General features: G+C 39.9%; 1 protein-coding gene across 1 annotated transcript in view; it reads right to left on the bottom strand.

Annotated features, from left to right (window-relative positions):
* The window catches only part of LOC126355974 (uncharacterized), a 626,068-nt gene that overhangs the window by 37,944 nt on the left and 563,644 nt on the right, over positions 1-24,480 (bottom strand). Inside the window, exon 20 of the mRNA XM_050006583.1 lies at positions 23,951-24,049. Coding sequence (XP_049862540.1) covers positions 23,951-24,049 — 99 coding nt within the window. The remainder of the gene's footprint in view (positions 1-23,950; positions 24,050-24,480) is intronic.

Raw genomic sequence — 24,480 nt, 5'->3', positions numbered from 1 at the left:
TCTAAGTAGTGCATAAGAGAACTATAACTCTTGAAAAATATTTCACACTGGCAAATAGATTGACATATGGCTCACAAACATCTGGCTATGGTCCCATATAGAAATATCAGTGCAAAATATATCATAACAAAGGATATAAGATAAACAGAATATAGTAAGGAATAAATCCAGATAGAAGTCAGTCATGGTTTAAGATGAGTCTGATTTCATGTACTCTGCAGATTAAGTGCCCATAAACAGTGGCTGTACCACATCATCAGAATTGTAAGTATAATGACTCAATTCACTCGAGGTTCATTACACAAAGTCGATTGATGATGTGTGTCGTGATCTAGAGCATCTGCAATCATGTCTCTGGTAAACCATATTACCCATTATAGCTCAACCATCTGACACACCAGTCTCGTAGGTCCAATTCTGGTTGCAATGACAGGTATCATCGCATATCATGTCATTGGTCTCGCCACACATCGTTACAGATGTGTGCATAAGTTGATGATTCCATTACCTTGTGGATGGTCAGGATTAAGATGGAATTATTAACTGGTAATGATAGGTGTTAACATTTGGAAGTATGACCTAAAAGGTGCCACTGAGGGTGTGGGTTACCTTATGTTCAAATCATTGCTGTGCCAGTATGAAACACAGACAACTGTTGTGTTGAAAATAATTAATGGCTAATATCACATTCATAAGAAATGGTACTTAGTACAAAAAGTTGGCAAACTCCTAGTTAGGTAAAGACTGAATATTTTGTCATGGAAATCAAGAAAATTTTTGTCGCTAAGCTAGTAATCTATGAGTGAGAACTTGTCTCTGTGGTCAACGTCTAATCTGTAGTATTCTCAGAATTATATGGCATAGTATCTAGTATCTTAATTATACATGTATACAGTGAATTGCTGAAGGAGACTCGATAACATGCTTCACTTTGCAACATGAGGCTGTCATACATAGCAGATCATAATAACAACATACATGAGTGATAAATAATATGTGTAAAGCTATGGCCTACAATGCATAGCAAATCGTAGCAATAAAGTACATGGCAGCTTATGGCAACAATAAAACATGACTATAAGGTCTGAAAGTTTTCATTGGTAAGTGGCAACATAGGGCCCAACATACATAGTAAACACTAAGATACATGAGTGATAAATAATAAGTGGCAAGCTAAGACCAACAATACATAGCTGCTCTTCCATGGGTAAATATTTCAAGCCTAAATGATCAGGTATGAGGGAGCGCCCCTGTAAACTCGGATATAGATAATATTATTTTAAGGAAAAAAGCAGTATGTAACTGCTAAATATAAATTATAAGCGTCCACAGTCATGCATCATTAGTCAAGACAAAATAATGCAGATGAAAATTTGTGATCACATTGCTAAGCTGAAGTAGTGATAAAATAACAGACATGCACAAAGGCCTATTAACTAGAAGAATATTATACAAGTGCATTAAAGTAAATCATACAAGTATGAGAATGAATGTTGAAGATTGTTGTACCTCTAAAGTGTAATTAGATATAAGGCTGTAAATGCGAAAAGCCCATATTAGAAGCATTAAAAATATGTCCATCTACAGATCATCAGAAGAAAAGCAATGTCAGAAGTGCATTATATCTAGTCACTTTCCTCAAAATCAGTCCTAACCAGTGCCCACAACAAGTTAAACAAATGAACCTTGAAATATTGTACATACATACACATCATAAAACAACATCATAAAACAGTGTCATTATTATACAGTGTGAAGCGAAATTCGTGCACTCGGAACTCCTCACATGACAGCGATAAATAAGCGACTGTCACACAATTTTGTCTGGCGAGTACATCAGTCAAAAAATCTACATTAAAGAGTCGCAAACGGCTAACACTGTAACCACATGTATTGTAACTACCACTGTGTACAGTTGGTGCAGTGGATACTGTTTTGGGTTAGCATGGAGGAAATATATGATTCGATCCTGGGCTGATGCACAAGTTCTTCATTTGGTAAATGTAGTCCACGTGGTACGATATCTGGTATCTTAATCGGCAACAGTGATTGCAGAGGGTCCTCTAGAATACATTTGCACTTACATGCTACAATCGTTGAATTGGAAGCCTGTTCAGCTTTGAAAGAAGCCCTTTCCACAACGTGGGCGTGAATTTATTGGCACCAGTTCATCTAGTGCATGTGAAACCTGTTTTCTGTTTACCCTTTTCCAATGGTGCCATAGGTTAGTACCAACTATTATTCTTGCCTAATTCAGATCCATTACATTTCGTTAAGGACTTACGTTGCAAATAATGTCCAAACTCGGTTAATATTTGTTTGTGTTATCACTACAGTCCCCTAATTATACCTTTCAACATGGAGTCCGGTATATGCATGCTGTTTAGTACATATCTCAATGCATTATTATTGTTATTATTATTATATCGATGGGGTTGTGGAAATATAACCTATGTGACCGTTATGGAAAATGTAATTCTAAACGGAACATTCCACAATTAGCAGTGTCGGGATGAATCATGTAGAACACTATGTGTCAGAGGGGTAATGCACGTTAGGTGAAACAGCGTGCAGGACTGATGGCGTGTTTATACTGTATGTATTGTCCACCAGGCATGGACTAAGGGACTAGTTGTGATCGGAGTAACGCGCCCGTGACAGACTCCAATGTACATGCGTACATGTATCGAATTTTCTCATTGTAAACCTCTAAACCAATGTGGCAGACGTATGTCAATGGCAAACAACGAATATTTAGATATGCTTCTGGTCCTTGGTGCATCTGATGACTGGGCTTGTGTTGTCGCTTGTGAATATGCTGCTAGATATCTTCGTTGACGCCATCCAGATAAAACTTTCTTTCGTCATCTGGAGCTGTGCCTTTAGAAGTCAGGTTCTCCCCAAGCACCATCGTGTGACAGAGGTCGTCCTCGGACTCACCGTACTCCAGCTACTGAGGAAGCTGTTCTGGAGTCTTCCACCTAGAACCGCAGCGAATTACACGTAGCATAGAAAGGCAGGTGTGTGCGCGGTTGTTAACATGCTGCACTAGAATGGACTGCACCTCTGTCTTTATGCTTTCACGCAACACCTGCATTCTGCAGATCGCCATCAGCGGATGCATTCTGTCAACGGTTACAGCAACAACAAGAAGCATACAATGACTTCGTGGACACCGTAATATGGTCGAATGAAGCAGCATTCACTCATGAGGGGCCTTCAGTGTGCACAATGCCTAGCACTGGTGTGAGGTTAACCTACACGTCATCTGTGACAGTGGATATCAATTTCAGTCTGGGCCGGAATATTGGGCGACAGGTGTTATGGTGGTATAGCCCCAACACGTTGTCTGACCGGTTGACTGCACGAAGATATATTGCATTCCTCTCAAATTGTCTGACATGCTGGAAGATGTGCAACTACATGTTCGGCAGACGATATGGTTCCAACATGATGGTGCACCTCCACAGTCTGGAATTAATGTGCGACAGTACTTGGATAGAACATTTTAAGGAAATGACTCGGACGTGGAGGTCCAATTGTATGGCCACCGCGTTCAGCTGTCCTAAATCCCCCGGATTCCTTCCTGTGGGAACACCTGAAGCAGCGTGAGTACTCTACTACACCGACGAATGTGGAAGAATTGGTAGCACGTGTTCATACCGCCCTTGTCACTGTATATGCAGCTTTGCTCGCAAGGGTCCCGAGCTGAATGATCCGGCAGGTTGTGCAATGTTTGGACATGCAGGGAGGTCACTTTGAGCATCTGTTGTTCTGTGGACAACATAATCTGTTGTGAAGGTCATGTAGTAATTAATAAAGAAATGTTATAGTCACTGGTTACTGACGTGTGGCATCTGAGCAATCATATTACATGTAGTATAACTGACAATAGATGTTGGGTTTTAGTGGTGTGCTTTCATCTTTATAATTTCAAAATTTATATTGTTGTTGTATTTATTCTGTCCTATGACAGGTCACTTGTTTCACATGTCTACTTCCTATTTGTCTAACCACGTATTTGTTATGTTTAGCGTTACAAAATGTTGTAAATTAAGAATACATGTGACCTAGAAACGTTATATATTACTGCATGAAATGTCAGAATGAAATTACCAAATAAAAAAAATGTCCCCCAAGCGACGATCGAACCATCGACTTCCTGCATGCTAACCCAAAACTCTAAATCACTGCACCAACTGTACAGCACTATGAATATGTGCTAACAGAGGTAGTTACCATACATGTGGTTACAGCGTTGCCAGATTGCCACTCTTTAATGTCCTTCTTCAGCCGAATGTACTCGCCAGACGAAATTTTGTGACAGACAATTTTTTATTCCTGGCATGTGAGGAAACGTGCTGCAAATCCCGAGTGCGCGAATTTCACTTCACCCTGTATCTCATAGAGAAATAATCATGCATTTCACAAAATTTTATAGAATCAGCATGTAGAATGATATTAACATCATTTGGTAAATATCCTCATAGCAATTCATAATAAACATCATCATGACCCTTAAATGTGATTATAATGTTTTCAGTGCTGATTTCGGGGAAAATAGTGACAAAATTCCATCACGAACAGCTGTTTCACGAACTGCTTGTCTAGATCTAGCTTTTTCGATATTTCTATTGAGCTTCAATTTTGGTTTTTAGGATCTCCATAAACTGATATTTAGCCTTTTTTACACTAGATATACGTAAAACAAAGAGTAATTAGGAGGAAGCAGCAGTATTTTCAAGTCAGTGCCTGTCTATCGCGCTGCTTCTGGCCCCGACATCAGTAAGCAATGAGCTTCTGCTATTGTCCTTCAGTTCTCAGTATCTCTTCACTCTGTGCTGTTCACGTGTTGTTGTTAGTATACCTCAAAGTAGTGACTGTTTTCTTGTGAAGTTGTTTGATGGACAATGGCTACCAGAGGATTTAAAACTTGCCACATTGCTTCTGTTGCATTTGTGGTAACTATATCGTTGAAAAGCAACAAAGAACATTTCCTATTTTGTTGAAAATGTATATTTCGCCTATTTTGGTATAAAGTTTGGCGATTAAGATAAGCCTTGGGCCCTACACAAAGTTTGTTCACTATGTGTTGAAGAACTGAGGCAATGGTTTCAACGTAAAAAGTAGTCCTTACGTTTTGGAATACTAATGGTTTGGATGGAGCCCAAAAATCATAGTGATGACTGCTATTTTTGTTCCTGCACCGTACAAGGTTTCAATTTGAAAAACAAAAAGGTCATTTCATACCCTAACATTCAGCCATTCTCCCTGTTCCTCACGGGCCTCAAGTACCAATGCGGTCTCCTCCAGATTCTTTGGATGATGTACTTGGTCACGAGCCATTGGTTCACCAAGGTGACAGTGAAGAAGGCTGAAATTGCTACGATTCTGGCACAGCCGATCCCATTCCATTCTCACAATCTGAACTGAACGATTTAGTTAGACACCTAGGCCCTTCTGAACAATCGGCAGAGGTTTCAGGGTCTAGATTGATAGATAAACATATGTTGGCTCCGGTTACATCCTTTTCTTGGTATCGATGGAGGGAAAAGCAGTTTGTATCTTTCTTCTCTCAAGAAGGTGACCTGGAGTTTTACAGTGATGTTCCTGGACTTATAGCACATTTCAAAATAGAATATGCTCCTGATGAGTGGAGAGTTTTTACTGCTTCTTCAAAAAGAAGCCTTAAAGAAGTACTTCTACACAATAAGTATGCTTCTATACCAGTTGAACACTCCGTTTACTTAATAGAATGTTACGAAAACCTTGAACTGGTTTTAAGCAAACTCTGCTTATCAGGACACTACGTGGTGACTTAAAAGTGATTTCAGTGCTGCTTGTTCAACAAAGTGGCTATACAAAGTTCCCTTGCCTTCTCTGTGAATGGGACAGTAGAGACAGAAAGCAACACTACTTAAAAAAATCTTGGCCCTAGAGAAAAACCTTACAGGTAGCGGTTACAAATTTTGAGAGGAAAAGCCTTGTGGATCACAAAAATATGTTAAATCCACCGCTTCACATCAAGTTGGGGCTGATGAAACAATTTGTTAAGGCATTGCCAAAAGAAGGGGAATGTTTCAGGTATCTTTGTATACGGTTTCCTGGTTTATCTGAGGCAAAGCTAAAGGAACGAATCTTTGTCGGACCAGACATTAGAAAACTGACAGATCCCAACTTTGTGGACAAAATGAAAACAAAGAAAAGGTAGCATGGAAATCCTTTAAACTAGTTGTTACCGGTTCCTAGGAAACAAAAGAGGTCCAGACTACAAGACAATAGCCGCAGACATGCTCTACATCTTTAAGAAGTTCGGCTGGAACATGAGCATTAAAGTTCATTTTCTCCACTCACATCTTGACTACTCCCCTGAAAACCTTGGTGATGTAAGTGAAGAGTGGGGCTAAAGGTTCCACCAAGACATCAAAGAAATGGAAAGAAGATATTAAGGAAGATGAAACGTGAACATTATAGCGGACTGCTGCTGGATGATAAAAAGAGCCCGAAAAGCAATAAAAGAAGCTTCGACAGAAAGCGAAAGCGATATGATAAGGATTTATGAGCTTAAGGAGAAATGGAAGTAAATAGGAAATCTACGAAGGCTTTCCCGGCGTAATAATTGATAATATTCTTCTCGGGTATGCAGCCGGATCATGACGTCTTCATGACACAATATTTCCGCGGTCCAACTGGCCGCCATCTTCAGGTGAGGGTGCTGGTGCACGATCTCGCCGGAACTAACTTCCCAGCGCAAGATCCGGTCCATTAGAGAAGACGAAGATCTGATAGTTCTACCAGCGGGCAAAGGCAACGCAACTGTTCTTCTGTCACGTGATGACTATCTAGGAAAGATGGATCTCTTACTTGAAGACTCAGCATACAGAACATTGCAGGACGACCCAACTGAAAGGATAAAACGGAAGACGCTTTCACTGTTGAAGAAGAGTTCTTTACCTGACGACGTTCTCAAAAAACTTCGTCCTGGTGCTGCCGTGCCACCGAGATTATACGGTCTACCCACGTTCATAAGAAAGGGGTCCCGCTTCGTCCGATCGTGAGTAATTTGGGCGCTCCTACCTACAATCTAGCTAAGTATTTAGCATCTGTTCTTGGCCCTCACGTCGGTAAATGCGAACATCACATTTCCAATTCTATGGTGTTTGTTCAGAGATTGAAGTCCTTGTCTCTTAGTCCCTGGGATTTGCTTGTGAGCTTTGATGTCGTGTCGCTTTTTACCTGGGTTCTTCTGGAAGAATCCTTGCAATTAATTGGTGAGAAACTGGATGAGGAAACAACCAGGCTTTGTCGCCACGTGTTAACGTCGACGTACGTTTTATTCAGTGACAAATATTTTGAACAGACTGACGGAGTGGCTATGGGGAGCCCTTTGTCGCCAATAGTCGCCAATCTTTTTATGGAAAATTTTGAGGACATGGCGCTGAAGACAGCGTCCTTAAAACCAACCTGTTTTTGGAGGTACGTTGACGATACGTTTATGGTGTGGCCTCATGGGAGAGAAGCTCTGGACCGCCTCCTAGATCATTTCAATTCTCTGCATCCTAGCATCAAATTTACAATGGAGGTGGAAAATGATGGAAAGCTTCCGTTTCTGGATGTTCTGGTGTACAGAAAGGATGATGGGACACTGGGACACAGCGTTTATCGAAAGCCTACGCACACGGACCGTTACTTACATGCTTCTAGCTGTCATACATCGTTCCAGCGTACGGGGGTCCTGCGGACGTTGGCGAGAAGAGCTTATGCCATTTCAGATGGAGAAAGCTTGACACAAGAATTGGACCATCTTATGATTGTGTTCAAGCAGAATGGCTTTACAGATAAATAGATCCGTCGTGCTTTCCAGTTTGGACCTTCGCCTGAACCACCAGAAGATACCTGCAGATCGGTAGCTTTTCTGCCTTTTGCTGGGAGCATTTCCTCGAAGATAGGAAGGATTCTGAAAAGATATCACATCAAAAGTATTTTTCGTCCACCAGCCAAGATTAGAGCGCTCCTTGGCTCTGTTAAGGATGACGTCGGTTTGAGGAAGCCCGGTGTTTACAAGATCCCTTGTCACTGTGGAAAGACTTATATTGGTCAGACAATCCGGACCATTCAGGAGCGATGTGTTGAGCATCAGCGGCACACAAGACTGCTTCAACCTGAGAAGTCTGCAGTGGCGGAACACTGTCTCACCGAGGGACACAGAATACTATATGACGAGACACAAATGGTTGCCCCTGCATCTCGCTATTAGGACTGTATTTTAAAAGAATCCATAGAGATTCGGTTATCTGACAATCTTATTAATAGAGACAAGCGTTTTCTTTTAAGTAAGACTTGGGACCCAGAGTTATCTGACATTAAAAAACAGCGGTCTGTGGTTCTATCGTCGGAATAAAATTTTTTTTATTTTTTTTTATTTTTTAATTTTTGACAGCGATATCTCGATTTCGCCTCTTTCCATCACTGTTGACGGGGTATGTCTACTGCGCTAGAGGGCGGTTACGGCACCTTCTCGCGCACGCGTTGTGGGTCTTCTGCGGCCTATATAGGGGCCGCCGCTTGCGCTGGGAAGTTAGTTCCGGCGAGATCGTGCACCAGCACTCTCACCTGAAGATGGCGGCCAGTTGTACCGCGGAAATATTGTGGCATGAAGACGTCATGATCCGGCTGCATACCCGAGAAGAATATTATCAATAGGAAATCTACTTTACAACATGATTTATAGAGAAAATAACATTTTATAACATTGGAAACATTTGTTGTAGATTGGTTAAATTTTCTTATTGGAACCAAAAATACTCCCAATTTTCTGAGAAAACCTGACGTGATAGAAAGAAATGGATCCCATTTCTGAAATCACCGCTGAAAATTGCATAAAAGTTAATAAAAGTCAGTTATAAAATCTCAAACAACTTTCAAAAAATATTTTTTTGCAGATCTGTATATAATCTTAACCTAAGTATTTCATGACAAATTGCTTAGTTCGAGCAATGGTTAGTAAGCAAAGGATAAGGTGTGTAATGCTTAGTGTTTTGTCTTTGTATTTTTTTCTGCAAAGTCTGGAAAAAGTATATTAGTTCGGGAAAGGAATTATTTGTGCACCATTTTGTTTGCTATATATTCCTGCGTTTCTGTCTTATTGACTTATTTTAATTGGCAGTGATATCCATACTCGAATTTAGCTCTTATTAATGGTATATGGTATAACATCTCAGGAGGCCAGTGTGAGCGAGTGGTTATAGGCGCTTCAATCGGGAACCGCGCGACCACTACGGTCGCAGGCTAGAATCGTGCCCCGGGCATGGATGTGTGTGATGTCCTTAGGTTAGTTAGCTTTAAGTAGTTCTAAGTTCTAGGGGACTGATGACCTCAGATGGTAAGTCCTATAGTGCTCAGAGCCATTTGAACCATTTATAACACCTCAGTTGGTATAATTACATAGCAAATCAAAGTCTTATTGTAGATCGATGAAACAATACGTAGAGAGATTTCTGCATAAAAATTTCGTAATAATATTTGTAGCATTTTCTTAATTAATTTTACTTCAAATCTTATTTCTTCCATAAATCATTAGTACACAACACTATAAATATTACGCTGAGTATTTAATACTAAGCGACTGCCCACTCTGGAGCATCGTGACAGACGCTGCCGGCCACTGGTGCGCTCCTCCTGCTCCTTCTAAGCACCAACTGTCTACCACCCCGCGAACTAACAAAAGCTTTTTCTTACACCTACTCTGCCTCAACGATAGTTGCCTCGCAGCGTTCTTTCACACGTACGTCTTCCTAATCGATATATCGCTTACGCTCTTCGATAACATGTTAAAATTTACAATTTTCATGAGATGTACCTATTTCAGTATATTAATATTCCAATTTTCCTGCTCGAGAGTAAGATACGTATAGTTGACAGTGAGAAAAGCAGTAGTCTCTGAGGGTGATGCCGCAACATTTTAAAGTTCATCCTTACACCTTGTTAATTCTAAAACTGTGGATAATTTGATTGGAAATTGCAGTCTCTTAAATTGGAATGGCAGTTGAATAGAGGTCAGTGGTATTTTGGGAATAAATAGCGTGTTTCATTTGTACTTTCCAGTCATAAGTTCGACTTCGATTATATTACTCTACAGCTGATTGACTATCATCCTTGTTACATTACATAGTTCTGGTGATTTCAGGTTTCTGGGTAGTATGATCGGAGATATAATTTCAGCTCGAAAACAGTGTAATAGCATTCCTGAAACTCGCAAAGAGTTTAGAAAATATACAGGAAAGTTCACACTTTCATAAACGTTTACTATCTTGTCGATCGATTTGTATATTCTCTTCTCCTGAAACTTTTGTTTGAATATTTAAGTTGAGGTTGTCGACAATATTATTTTTAGCTACCAAAAGTGTTTTTCAAATTACCAGTCCGAATAGGTATAGTTCTGAACAATGTTGGCATAAATATGGTCGATGAGTTCGTTTCCAGAAGTGACTACGCTGCTGAGTTTAATGAGACTGGTCGTCTGGTCAGCAGGATATGCGCCTTCGCCTGTTTGTAGAAACTATTGCACAAAATGTGCTCTTGTTTCGTCTGGGGTAAACCGTCATTCTTTTATTATTCGCGGAATTAGATGTGAACACTTCACTGTTTGTTTTTATTTACTCAGCGCATTACTTTTTCGGTTCCTCCCTCCGTCACTGGTTAAGAAACTGTCGTCCGAACCCACGAAGGATCTTGCTTTATATACGCCTACCAATGGGTAGCCCAGCCAGTGGAGACATCCAGGCCATACCAAAAAGGCTTCGAATGGCCCACAATGTTCCAGAACATTCCACAACATTCGGTAGTGTTCTGGAATGTTCCACGATAATATGAGGTATTCTGGGATGTTTCCGAACATTCTGGAAACTTCCCGAATGTTTCAGACATCTCGAATAATTGTGGAACATTCAGAAATATTCTGGAATGTTGCGTAATGCTCTCGAACACTGCAGAACGATCTGCAGAGTTCTACAAATTTCTAGAGGGCGAATTTTCCCAGCCGTCATATCTTCAAAACCACGCCCTTCGTGCATAAACGCGAACCTTCTTCATGGATGGGGGATAGACACCTACCACTCCATATAACTCACTTGGTCGTACCAGGACTCGTTTCTGCTTTTTAGCCGCACGCAAAGTGTACACTTACTTTATGATGTACTTTGATGATGATGTAATACTCGTATATGCATCGGTAAATCGGTATTTGGAATTTTTCATTGGCAGCGGATGCGTTTTTCAGGTTTCCTTAGCCTATGTATCGCCCGTGCAAAGTCCAGGGTAATTCTGTGGGATCCTGTAAATACTGTTGAGATCATATACAAGCTCATTAATGACGGCTGCCCCCTCTAGTAGTTTAGAAGCTATTACTTCATGTCTTAGCACCTGTCATCTCACTCTGTCCCTTCTTTTGCCACTTCTTATGTATAATTCTTTCGCCGCTAGTTCTGCTAGAAATGTACCCATTTCTGACAATCAAATTAAGTTTAAAGTACATTTGCCAATTCTCAAGCGTTTCGACTCTCTCATTTTCCGCTTTTCGCAAAGTACATGATTCGCTTTCATACAGTGCTGTGGTCCAAGCGTATATTCTGAGATTGGTTCAAATGGCTCTGAGCTCTATGGGACTTAACTTCTGAGGTCATCATTCCCCTAGAGCTTAGAACTACTTAAACCTAACTAACGTAAGGACATCACATACATTCATGCCCGAGGCAGGATTCCAACCTGCGACCGTAGCGGTCGTGCGGTTCTAGACTGTAGCGCCTAGAACCTCTCGGCCACTCCGGCCGGCTGAGATATTACAACCTGCTTTCTCGAATGTAAAAGTAAACTGTCCAATACTTAACATTTTCTGAACATATCAGTTTAAAAAAAACGCTAGAAAATGCCGTGTTTGAAAAAGAGATCATTTTTATTGAAATAATACTCAATGACCCAGATGTGCGTAGGCAATGGGAGTTCTTGAGAATAAATTGTTGCACTACCCAGCCTATTCACCGTATGTGGCATCATATTCCAACTTTTTCCACAAATACATAAATTTGGTTTCAGTATACTGAAGAAATTATAGCAATCACAGAGATGAATGCTATGGAAAGTACTCAGTATCGTATGGCAAGGACAGCACTTACCCACTGAAAATTTTTTGGTCCAAAAGGCATTAAACTAAAAGAGGACAAAGTGAAAACCAAAAAAGACTATTTTCATCCAAGACGTTCACTTGCATAGCTGGACCTTTCATCTTGTCCTTTCAAAGACGAAACAAAAACTCCTAACCGGCACACGTATAAAATAGCCAGTCACAACAAAAAATTTCTCAATTTCAGAGACGTAACAGTATTGGTAGGCATCTCTTGTGTCACTAAACTTCATTCTCTTCTACCATTGTAGTACGGTAAAGTACACAATCACGAACTGTACATCGGATTTCCCAACTTGACGAGTGCAGTAGAGCGAATGCTATAGCTCCGTGACAGATGGAAAGTGAAATGTGTGTTTCACAGCACAATAATTAAGGAACTAATACGACAATATTATGTCCGTCTCGCAAAAAATTGTTCTCCTCAGGGAGTTACGCCCATTTGGTATTGTGGGGTGGAGTTGGGACAGCAGTAGAATCGCTGTTGGTTGGGGCTGAGCGGCAGACTTACTGAAAAATGGGTCAACGTGAAAACAACGTACGTCAGAAGTAGATACTTACGATTTCGTTATATTTTCTGGGATCTCCATTCATCTCTCACTACAAATATTAATAAATTAACTTGATACACAACACTAATAACAATAGGTGAGACAGAATGAAAGCGCCGTTTTACGGTAATGGTTCTTGGTTTCGCTCGCCTTATAAGCACTACGGTTGAACATAGGAATTTTTTTAATGCTAGGATACACATAATGTATAGAAGTGACTCAGGACATACCATTGATAATGTTGCATAACATGTTGAATTTATAACTGAATGCAATGAATAGTACAATTATTGAATACAACGAATATAATATATAAGAAAATTTCTTTCAAAAACGAAACTTCTTAACAGCAGAAATGAGAACACTCCGTTGCCGAATTTGGAGAAAGTCAAGTAATTTTAACACATCAAAAGTTCTAGTTCTGGTAGTAACGCTAACAGAATGCGAACACCTGTCCTTTGCAATCATTGTACTTACTCGCTGGCCTACCTCTCTTTTAATTTTTTATAAGAATATATTTATAATAACTTTACTCTCAAAGGGCTAACATGTTTCCTTCTGTGTACCTCAAAATAAGAATATGATAACTGTGAGATGCATAATGTTTGTTCATAATAATTACTCCATAACTAATACTGTTACTGATTGACATTTGTTTTATTCCTGCCCTGACAAATATCTGGAAGAGACACACACATGAATGCATGTAAAATATAATAAATTATAATAAATAATGCCACAGATGGCACAACTGTGAAAGTGAGTTGCTAATCCTCAGTAGCTCAGATAGGTGAAAATGTTTCTTTTTTTTCTTATGTCATAAGAATACCAGATTGGCAACATATTTTGAATTTATTTTTGTGCATTAAAATTATATAATACGTTTGTTTCATAAAAGAAACATTTGTTGAAGTGAGGAAGTAGAATGAACATTCTATGCACATATATTTTTATATACATATTAATGTGTACTCATCTGAAATTAAATTGAGAGATGGATAAACGAAGAGGCAAGTAGCAGGTCACATCGACCAATCAACGGGCTATATATTTGCTCTGTAGAATGAGCTCCAGTTAATTCAACCACATTGTACATAATTGGTCGGAAATAATACGATGGTTAACTGAACACTTCAATACGACTAAATCTGTTGTGCTAATGCTGTTACAAGACAGATCAAATTTGACAATTTTTCTATTAATGAAATTTTTGTAGTATTCAATTTTTCTATTAATAACACTTCTGCAATAATGGAAGTATGACGCTGAGCTTCTGTAGTTATACTATTATGTGAATAATATTGGAGTGAACAGCCAACGAACACCTGTAGGGCGAAGTTTAAGACTTTAGCTAGGAAGAATCAGTGTGCAAGAAAGTAAGATTAGGATGTACTAAGGAATGAAAATAGATTCTTGAAGTTCTCTGAAGGTATAGATGCTGTGATAATGAATAGCTTAATAGGTAGATCAGCCGAAGAAGAATCAAAATCTCTAAAATGGGCGTCACAGAAGCTGGGAAGAGAAACATATGAACAAGGGAGGTAACCTTGAATAAGCTAAGGGGAACAAAAGAAATTCTTCATTTTAATTACTACAAGAAGGAAGCACAAGTATCTTCAACTAATTTCAGGAATACAGAAATTTATGCCAAACAGAAATGAAATAAAAAGTAAGTTCAGGTAAACTATGGTGGAAAGGCTGTGTGAAAAATGTGGAGGAATTGTAAAAGAAATGTTTGTCATAAGGACTGACTCAGCATACAGCAAAGTCAAAACATCCTTTAGAAATTAAAAGCAGGGGCCGTAATTTTTAAGAGTGCAATGTGAATTGCACTGGCAAACGCAGAGGAGGAAGTGGGTAGTAGGAAAGAGTACACTGAAAGCCTCTAGGAAGAAGAGGAGTTGGAGGCGTTGTCTCACAATGTGATAGAGAGATAGAAGATCCAATTTTAGTATTGGAATTTAAAAGAACTTTGGAAGACATAAAGTCAAATAAGGCCGAATTGATAGATAAAAAGTCATCAGAATTTCTGAAATCGTTGGAACAAAAAGACAATTCATGTTGTTGAGCAGACTGGGCTACATATCATCAGACTCTCGGTAAATTTAATATACACAATCCCGCAGATTGTGAAACCCTACAACTGCAAGTATTACCTCGCAACCAACTTAACAGCTCACACATTCAGGTTAATGACAAGAATTATTTATTTACTTCTTTAAATTTTTAACCTGATCTCATTATTACCATCAGGCCTCCTCTTAGTTCAGACTACGGTTTCACACTACGAATTATGTCATAGTAACTTAAGAAAATAGCAGTTTTAGAATCACAACTAGTGTCTGCAGTGGCAGTTTGACTAAATTATATTGACTACGAACTACGAAAGTTACTGCTTGCATTACTTGTAATCCTGCAGATGCAGCGATTAATAGTGATAATAGTAATAAAAATAATAATAATAATAATAATAAACATCGTGGAGGCCTGAGGAAAGAACAGGTCTTCGGTATGTTCTGCCAGTCATAAAAGGCGACGAAAAGAACAAACCACTAATAGGGCTAACCACCCTTTTAGTGTGGTTAGTTGGTTCAGGACAGAACAAATGAAGCCTCGGACAAGCGCTGTCATGGTCGGGGACGACACTTGAACCCTATGCCCGTCCACAATGGTAACGACACTGCGAGAAACAAAGAAAATGATTTAAATCCAAATAAGGTGTTTTGCAGGACAAGCTTCCTGCAACCACTCTAGAAAGAAAACAAAGACCGAGGATGAGATGGTCAGATGAAGGTAACGGACACCTCATGTTCTGTTATTACCAAGCAACAAACTTAGGAACCAACACAACTCGATACAGATCACAAGTATACACAACATTTATTACCAGATACCCAGAATTAAAATTTTTAACAGGTAATGACTAGCTGATCAGATTCGTGTATTAATCTAAAATAACAGGATACCCCAATCAGAATTAGAAAACGTCAAACAACAAGTACAACAAATACTATAACAAAATAATGTGCAATCAGAAGAAGAAGAAGATAATACAGTAATGGACTCAAACATCACAGAGGAAACAAACAAAGAACAACACACATCTATTAAACAATCAGACGAAAACGAAATCTTAAGACAGCCACCAGGACAAGCACAAATAGGGCATGAGATGACACACATGCTAGATATAGAAGAAAAATTTCAGTTCAAATATATAGAATACAAAGACACAAATACAGACATTAGACCATTTTTACATAGACCACCAAATAACCCACAAGTCGAAACAACAAGAGGAACTATCAACACCGTCATACACAAAAAATAAATGAAAATCCAACTATGGAAGAGTTACAACTACAGGTTTATGTAGGAGCACTCACTACATTAAATATACACACTAGGCAGAGATCAGAACCAACCAACACATGGAAGAAACCCACAAAACCAGCATGGCAACACAGGCTACAGATCAGAATACACAAACTGAGAAAAGACATTGGACAGAAAACACTATTTATAAGAGATGAAATACCTGACAAAAAACGAAAAAGGTTAGGTAAAATCTCACAACAAGAAGCGATAGAGGAATTAGATGAAAAGAAGAAGAAGGTACAAGCATTGGCCAAACGACTTTGAAGATACAAAAAAGTGAATATAGAAGGAAACAAAACCAAACATTCAACACAAACCAAAACAAATTTTACCAGACAAGAGATAACACACACATTAAAATAGACAATATACCAAACATAATAGACATGGAACACTTCTGGAGCAACACATGGTCAAATCCGGTACAACATAATACACACACGGTGGATAGAAGCACAATCAGACTCATACAAGATGATACAACAAATGCCTAAAGTGATAATTTTCCAACATGAAGTCATCCAAGCAATTAATTCAATGCACAACTGGAAAGCCTCTGGAAACGATAAAATAGCACATTTCTGGCTAAAGAAGTTCACCTCAACACATACACATCTAACTAAATTATTTATCAGCTACATTGCAGACCCATACACAGTCACTGATACACATTGAATAACTTATCTTAAACCTAAAGATCAAGCAGACACAGCAAACCCAGTTAAGTATCGTCCCATAACATGCCTACCGACAATATACAAAACATTAACTTCAGTAATTAGACATAAATTAATGACACATACAACACAGAACAAAATTATAAATGAAGAACAAAAAGGCTGCTGCAAAGGAGCACGAGGATGTAAAGAGTAACTGATAATAGATGCAGAGGTGACATATCAAGCTAAAAGTAAACATAGGTCGCAACACTACGCATTCATTGATTACTGAAATGCTTTTGATAGTGTACTCCACTCATGAATACTACATTTATTGTAAATATAAAAAGTAGATCCTAAATTGATACAGTTCCTAAACATAGTAATGAAAAATTGGAAAACCACACTTAATATCCAAACAAATTCAAACAATATCACATCACAGCCAGTAGAGATTAAGCGTGGACTATACCGATGGGGACTCATTAAGTCCCTTCTGGTTCTGTCTTGCTCTGAACCCACTATCTAACATCCTAAATAATACAATTGTGGATACAATATTGCTGAAACATACTAACACAGAATCACACATTTGCTATACATGGATGACCTAAAACTACTGGCAGCAACAAATCAACAACTCAAGTCATTACTAAAGATTACAGAAGTATTCAGCAATGATATACACACCTGGAAATGGAAAAAAGAACACATTGACACCGGTGTGTCAGACCCACCATACTTGCTCCGGACACTGCGAGAAGGGTGTACAACCAATGATCACACGCACGGCACAGCGGACACACCAGGAACCGCGGTGTTGGCCGTCGAATGGCGCTAGCTGTGCAGCATTTTTGCACCGCCGCCGTCAGTGTCAGCCAGTTTGCCGTGGCATACGGAGCTCCAGCGTAGTCTTTAACACTGGTAGCATGCCGCGACAGCGTGGACGTGAACCGTATGTGCAGTTGACGGACTTTGAGCGAGGGCGTATAGTGGGCATGCGGGAGGCCGGGTGGACGTACCGCCGAATTGCTCAACACGTGAGGCGTGAGGTCTCCACAGTACATCGATGTTGTCGCCAGTGGTCGGCGGAAGGTGCACGTGCCCGTCGACCTGGGACCGGACCGCAGCGACACACGGATCCACGCCAAGACCGTAGGATCCTACGCAGTGCCGTAGGGGACCGCACCGCCACTTACCAGCAAATTAGGGACACTGTTGCTCCTGGGGTATCGGCGAGGACCATTCGCAACCGTCTCCATGAAGCTGGGCTACGGTCCTGCACACCGTTAGGCCGTCTTCCGCTGACGCCCCAACATCGTGCAGCCCGCCTCCAGTGGTGTCGCGACAGGCGTGAATGGAGGGACGAATGGAGACGTGTTGTCTTCAGCGATGAGAGTCGCTTCTGCCTTGGTGCCCTTGGTGCCAATGATGGTCGTATGTGTGTTTGGCGCCGTGCAGGTGAGCGCCACAATCAGGACTGCATACAACTGAGGCACACAGGGCCAACACCCGGCATCATGGTGTGGGGAGCGATCTCCTACACTGGCCGTACACCTCTGGTGATCGTCGAGGGGACACTGAATAGTGCATGGTACATCCAAACCGTCATCGAACCCATCGTTCTACCATTCCTAGACCGGCAAGGGAACTTGCTGTTCCAACAAGACGTTGCACGTGCACATGTATCCCGTGCCACCCAACGTGCTCTAGAAGGCGTAAGTCAACTACCCTGGCCAGCAAGATCTCCGGATTTGTCCCCCATTGAGCATGTTTGGGACTGGATGAAGCGTCGTCTCACGCGGTCTGCACGTCCAGCACGAACCCTGGTCCAGCTGAGGCGCCAGGTGGAAATGGCATGGCAAGCCGTTCCACAGGATTACATCCAGCATCTCTACGATTGTCTCCATGGGAGAATAGCAGCCTGCATTGCTGCGAAAGGTGGATATACACTGTACTAGTGCCGACATTGTGCATGCGCTGTTGCCTGTGTCTATGTGCCTGTGGTTCTGTCAGTGTGATCATGTGATGTATCTTACCCCAGGAATGTGTCAATAAAGTTTCCCCTTCCTGGGACAATGAATTCACGGTGTTCTTATTTCACATTCAAGGAGTGTAGATATGGCTTTTGGAACAGACAAATGTAAGAAAAATAACATAGTCAAGGGAAAACACACTAGACAAGATGATTACATATTGGATAACCACAGCGACTGTATAGAAGCGATGGATAAAACAGATGCCTATAAATATCTAGCATACAGACCAAAACAGGAATAGATAATACAAATATTAAAGAAGAACTAAAAGAAAAATATAGACAAAGACTAAGAAAAATACTGAAAACTGAATTGACGGCAAGAAACAAGGCAAAATCTTTAGATACCTATGCTATACCAATATTGATCTACTCATTTGGAGTAGTGAAATGGAGTAACACAGACCTGGAAGCACTCAATAAACTTACACGATCACAATGCCACAAATATAGAATACATGACATATATTCAGCAACAGAAAGATTCACATTAGGCAGAAAGGAAGGAGTAAGGGGATTTATCGAAATAAAATACCTACATTATGGACAGGTAGACAATTTAAGGAAATTCTTTCCAGAACGAGCAGAAACTAGAAAAATACACATAACAATCACTCATATAAATACATCGGCTACACCATTGCACCGAGCAAGGGGGCGCAGTGGTTAGACACTGGGCTCGCATTCGGGAGGACGACTGTTCAATCCCGCGTGCGGCCATCCTGATTTAGGTTTTCCGTGATTTCCCTAAATCGCTCTAGGTAAATGCAGGGATGGTTCCTTTCAAAGGGCACGGCCGACTTCCTTCCCCATACTTCCCTAATCTGATGAGACCGATGATCTCGGTGTCTGGTCTCCTTCCCCAAAACAACCAACCAACCTACACCATTGCAACTTAATAACCACTTCTACAACCCTTTAGTTAACATAACAGCAACAGATACGAAGAAAGTAATTTGAAAAAAGAAAACACTGCATCGCAAGCACCCGCATCATCTAACACAGCCACCCATTGATCAAGAAGCATCCACCACATGGCTAAGAAAAGGCAATACATACAGTGTGACAGAAGGATTCATGATTGCAATACAGGATCAAACAATAAACACCAGATATTACAGCAAGCATATTATTAAAGATCCCAATACCACAACAGATACGTGCAGACTTTGCAAACAACAAAAAGAAACAGTAGATCGCATCACAAGTGGATGTACAATACTAGCAAATACACAATACCCCAGAAGACATGACAATGTAGCGAAAATAATACATCAACTAGTTGCCATACAACATAAACTAATAAAACAAAACATTCCCACATACAAGTATGCATCACAAAATTTACTGGAGAATGATGAATACAAATTATACTGGAACAGAACCATTATAACAGATAAAACAACACCATATAACAAACCTGACATCATACTCACCAATAAAACGAAGAAATTAACAAAACTAATCAAAATATCCATACCCAATACAACAAATATAGAGAAGAAAAAATTTAAAATTACAACCAACTGGCTGAGGAAGTCAAGGACATGTGGCATAAGGATAAGGTTGACATTGTACCAATTATACTATCAACTACAGTAGTCATACCACACAATATCCACCAGTACATCAACGCAATACAGCTACATCCAAACGTATATATACAACTACAGAAATCTGTAATTATTGATACATGTTCAATTACCCGAAAGCTCCTAAATGCAATGTAACATATATATCGTACAGTTAAAAGGAAGTCACGCTTGATCAAGGTCTGCATCACTTCCAATTTTTAAACAGACATAACGTCTGAAAAAGTAACATAATAATAATAATGACAATAATGACAATAATTATGACATTAAGAATAATGATGGCGGCAGATAAAAGAAGAATTTATAGATCTATAAAGTAGATGTTTTCTGATGTATCGAGTTCTGTGAAAAGCAAATTTAGGGAGACTATATCGGCTAAGAATACTGGGAAATGAAGAAAATCAGGTTGGAAACAGGGATGTTTCGTAAGTATATACGCCGTTGCCAGTCTTTTGAGGGTGGAGTAATGAGCAGTGGGAAAAATGATACCAACGGGAACGTAAAGACCAGGACTGACGATCGCAAAGTAGGTAAAGTAAAGGATTTCTCCTACCTAGGCGGTAAAATAAACCGTCAGACGGAATAAGATCGAAATAAAACCAGAACCGAAGAGACTCGTAACATCCGAGACGTGATGCCAGAGAATAACGTTGAAATTTAGGTGGGCTGATAAGGAAGAGAACGAGGAAGTGCTCTGCAGAATCAGCAAGGATAGCAGTATGTGGAAAACATGGACAAGAAGAAGGGACATCAGGACATAACTTCCGTGGTACCTGAGGGAGCTATAGAGGGTAAAAGCTGTAGAGAGAGATTGGAATATATCCTTAAATAACTCAGGAGGCAGACTGAAAGTTCCGCTCTAGGTGAAAAGGTTGCCACAGGAGTAGAGTTTACGGCGGGCTGCATCAAACAAGTCAGAAGACTGAAGACTAAAAAAAAAGTAGTAACGGAGAACCATTATATACACTGTCGATATGGGCAGTTAATTTAATCAGTCACGATTTTTATGTAGTACATAAGTATAATCATAGATCTGTCTCATTTTCCACGGCAGGTAGCCTGTGTGATGCGGCAAGTTCAAGAGAAATTAAGATATTGATCTGATTAAGTTGCAGATACATAATTTCTCAGGACCATTTAAGATCAAGATCATTGAAGGGCTGTCATTTCGGTAATTTTTTCCTTTATGTCTGATTAGTGTGTAACTGGCTCAAGAAAGGGTTTGCGTTGATTTTTCTCTACGAACGGATTTTTAACTTTTTAGGCACGTTGGTCACTTCATTGCGCATTCGGCGGTTATTGAAATGGTTCTCGGATGTCATCTCCTTTTGATTTGAGTCATTTGGAACCAGGGCCTTGTGTACAGCTGCAGAGATTGTGTGAAGAATTTAGAGAAGTTGTCACCAATTGTCGAGCAGTTGAAGGGTACGTGGAGTACAAAATAGAGCTACCTCACATCCTTCCACGACATCCTGCCTCCCCCATGAGTGAAACAATTAGAAGTCGCAGTTGATGAGGTGGTGCGAAAGGAATTTATGAGTCTTTCCATGTCTCTATGTTCTTCAACTGTTTTTCTGTTACCAAAACCACACGTGCATCATTAGGTGTGGTTTATAACTACAGTGAGCTAAGTACAAGGATTGGCACTCCCTATCCTTCCGATGAATGGCACAGTTGAATAAAATTAAGGCACATGATGTTATGAACTGTGCAGAGTGAATGTGCAGCTTATTAGTAATGTACAAACCAGAGAACGGGATTAAAATATAGAAGTGTAATTTTGCTAATTATGTCAAATAGGTGAAATAAGCGTTGTGTGAGGGCATCGTAAAAGTAGTAAAGCCATTTCCATAGCTGTTGTCTACTGTATTAACCTGTAATGAACCAAGTGAAGCAAATTATATTAAGAGAAAAAAATTCGGTTCATTTTGCAATAATTCTATATGTATTGCATTACCGGTTTCGATGCCAAGACCTTCATTCTCAGTTGCCACCAAATAACTGATGGAACATGAATGTGTGAAGATCACGCCAGAGAGCGGTGGAGGGAGGGGGGCGTTAACGCTGACATAAAACAAACATGGCAGCAGAGAACAACAACCGCGGCACCCGCCTCGGTAGCACGAATTGGAAGGTTATGGAAATTGTGCAGGTCTGTATTTTACATCTGTAATGATGTTTGAATTCTTACTAGGCCTCTGCAGGATTTCAGCCAGATTTTCTGTGCCCTTGATTCATATGGCAGGAAGGATACGTAGTCTCCGGACGTCACACACCCGTAGCAATTTAAATACCACGAGAAGGCGATATGTGCAACGTGAGGGGACGATGGTTCGATGGACATGACGTTGGCTCTCTGTAGGAGTCCGAACTCTTTGAATTATTGTACCATCTGGATAATATATATATATATATATATATATATATATATATATATATATATATATATATATATATATATATATATATGGATATGGTCGGCCTCTGGTGATCAATCGAGAGAGTTTTCTATTTAATCAAGGTGGAATAGTGCTTTGCACACTGAACTCGCAATCTGGAGGACGAAGGTGCAAACCCGCATCCGCCCATCCACATTTAGGTGTTCCGTGATATCCACAATGGGTCCCGGGCATATGCCGAGTTGGTTCCTTTGAAAGGGCACGGCCGATTTCCTTCCCCATCGTCCATCCTCGACACAATCCGAGCGTGTGCTCCGTATCTAATCACCACGATGTCACAGAAACGTTAAATCCATCCTTCCTCCCTTCTTCTATGCGGGGTTTAAGATTATTACCGATTAGTGTGGCTACCTGGAGCCTACATTTAGTTTGAGCCCATATTTGAGCGCTGATGATGTTTTCATCTAATGTCACTATAGTGATTGCGAAGAGAACCTTTATGCACTTTCTCCATGCAGGTATCGCAGAGTCGCTTTGATTTTCATTTTAGTACTGATGATCCATAATATTTCCCTTTGTGTTCCTTGCTGTGCCCAATGATATTTCATCTGTTGTATTAAAAATGTGGCTGGTGGTTCCTTATTTGAGTAACACATTCACAAATTTTATTGATTGCACTGAACTTATAATTTTAACTAACCTTAATAGTTGTTAAGGTAAATCCTAGACTGAGGGATTTGCCAAATTAACAACGAGTTATTTTGTTTTGTTAATTACTGTTCAGCTGAAGAATATTAAGGGTTAATTTGTTTTCTGTAAGTTATTATGGATATCTACTGGAAGTGCATCTCAATTAAAGTTGGATGGGCTTTGAAGAAGTAATGTCATATAGATCTTCGACATTCGACGATGAAATATCATTCATGATCCTTGGACAATGATTGTTCTTGTGATGGTGTTACCTTTCCTGATGTATGACATTTTTGTGGAGTAAAGTGCTGTTCCACTAAACACTTGTTCCTATTGTTCTACAACATCATGACTTGTTGGCATGAACGAAGCCAGTATTCATCGCCTAGGTGCTCTCAGAATCCATAATTTGTCTCTACTTATGCTCGGTAGCAAATAAAACAGAAAGTTTGTATTACTTGCCTCTGGTGGTCCATTACGGGCTGCATAATGTAATGCCGTCCAACTAATGAAATTCGTTTTCTTAAGATCTGGTTTATGACCCATTAAGCACTTTAACATCTGTAAAAATAGTAAAAAAATCGTTAAAATTGGTACAGAGTCCTACAGACAAAACAGTATCTGTATAAGCATTCTACATTATTACATATCTCTACTGTTACTATCAGATGCTTTGAACTGTGGCGTTAAGGATGTTAACCTCGTTCGAAACAACATGTACTGACACCACATCAAACACGTGAATTTGACAGCCAAAGGACGCATAAATTTTTAACTGGTTCCAAAGACTATATATTCAGGACAAAGTACACAAAACGCAAAGCACACATTAATGCCAACACTTCTAATTCTCTTTACAATATACTGATGAGTTGAAACATTAAGACACCTGATATTATTACGTAGGTCAAATCAAAAGTGTGTGAATTTTGCGCTCTTTGGGTTTTGTAATTATTTGGTCGATTTCCAGAGAGATGTGGTATCAAATGCGT

This window comes from Schistocerca gregaria, chromosome 3 (genome assembly GCF_023897955.1).
Source record: "Schistocerca gregaria isolate iqSchGreg1 chromosome 3, iqSchGreg1.2, whole genome shotgun sequence".
Lineage (NCBI taxonomy): Eukaryota > Metazoa > Arthropoda > Insecta > Orthoptera > Acrididae > Schistocerca > Schistocerca gregaria.
The sequence above is the reverse complement of the archived record's forward strand: the minus strand, read 5'-3'. Positions and strand labels throughout refer to the sequence as shown.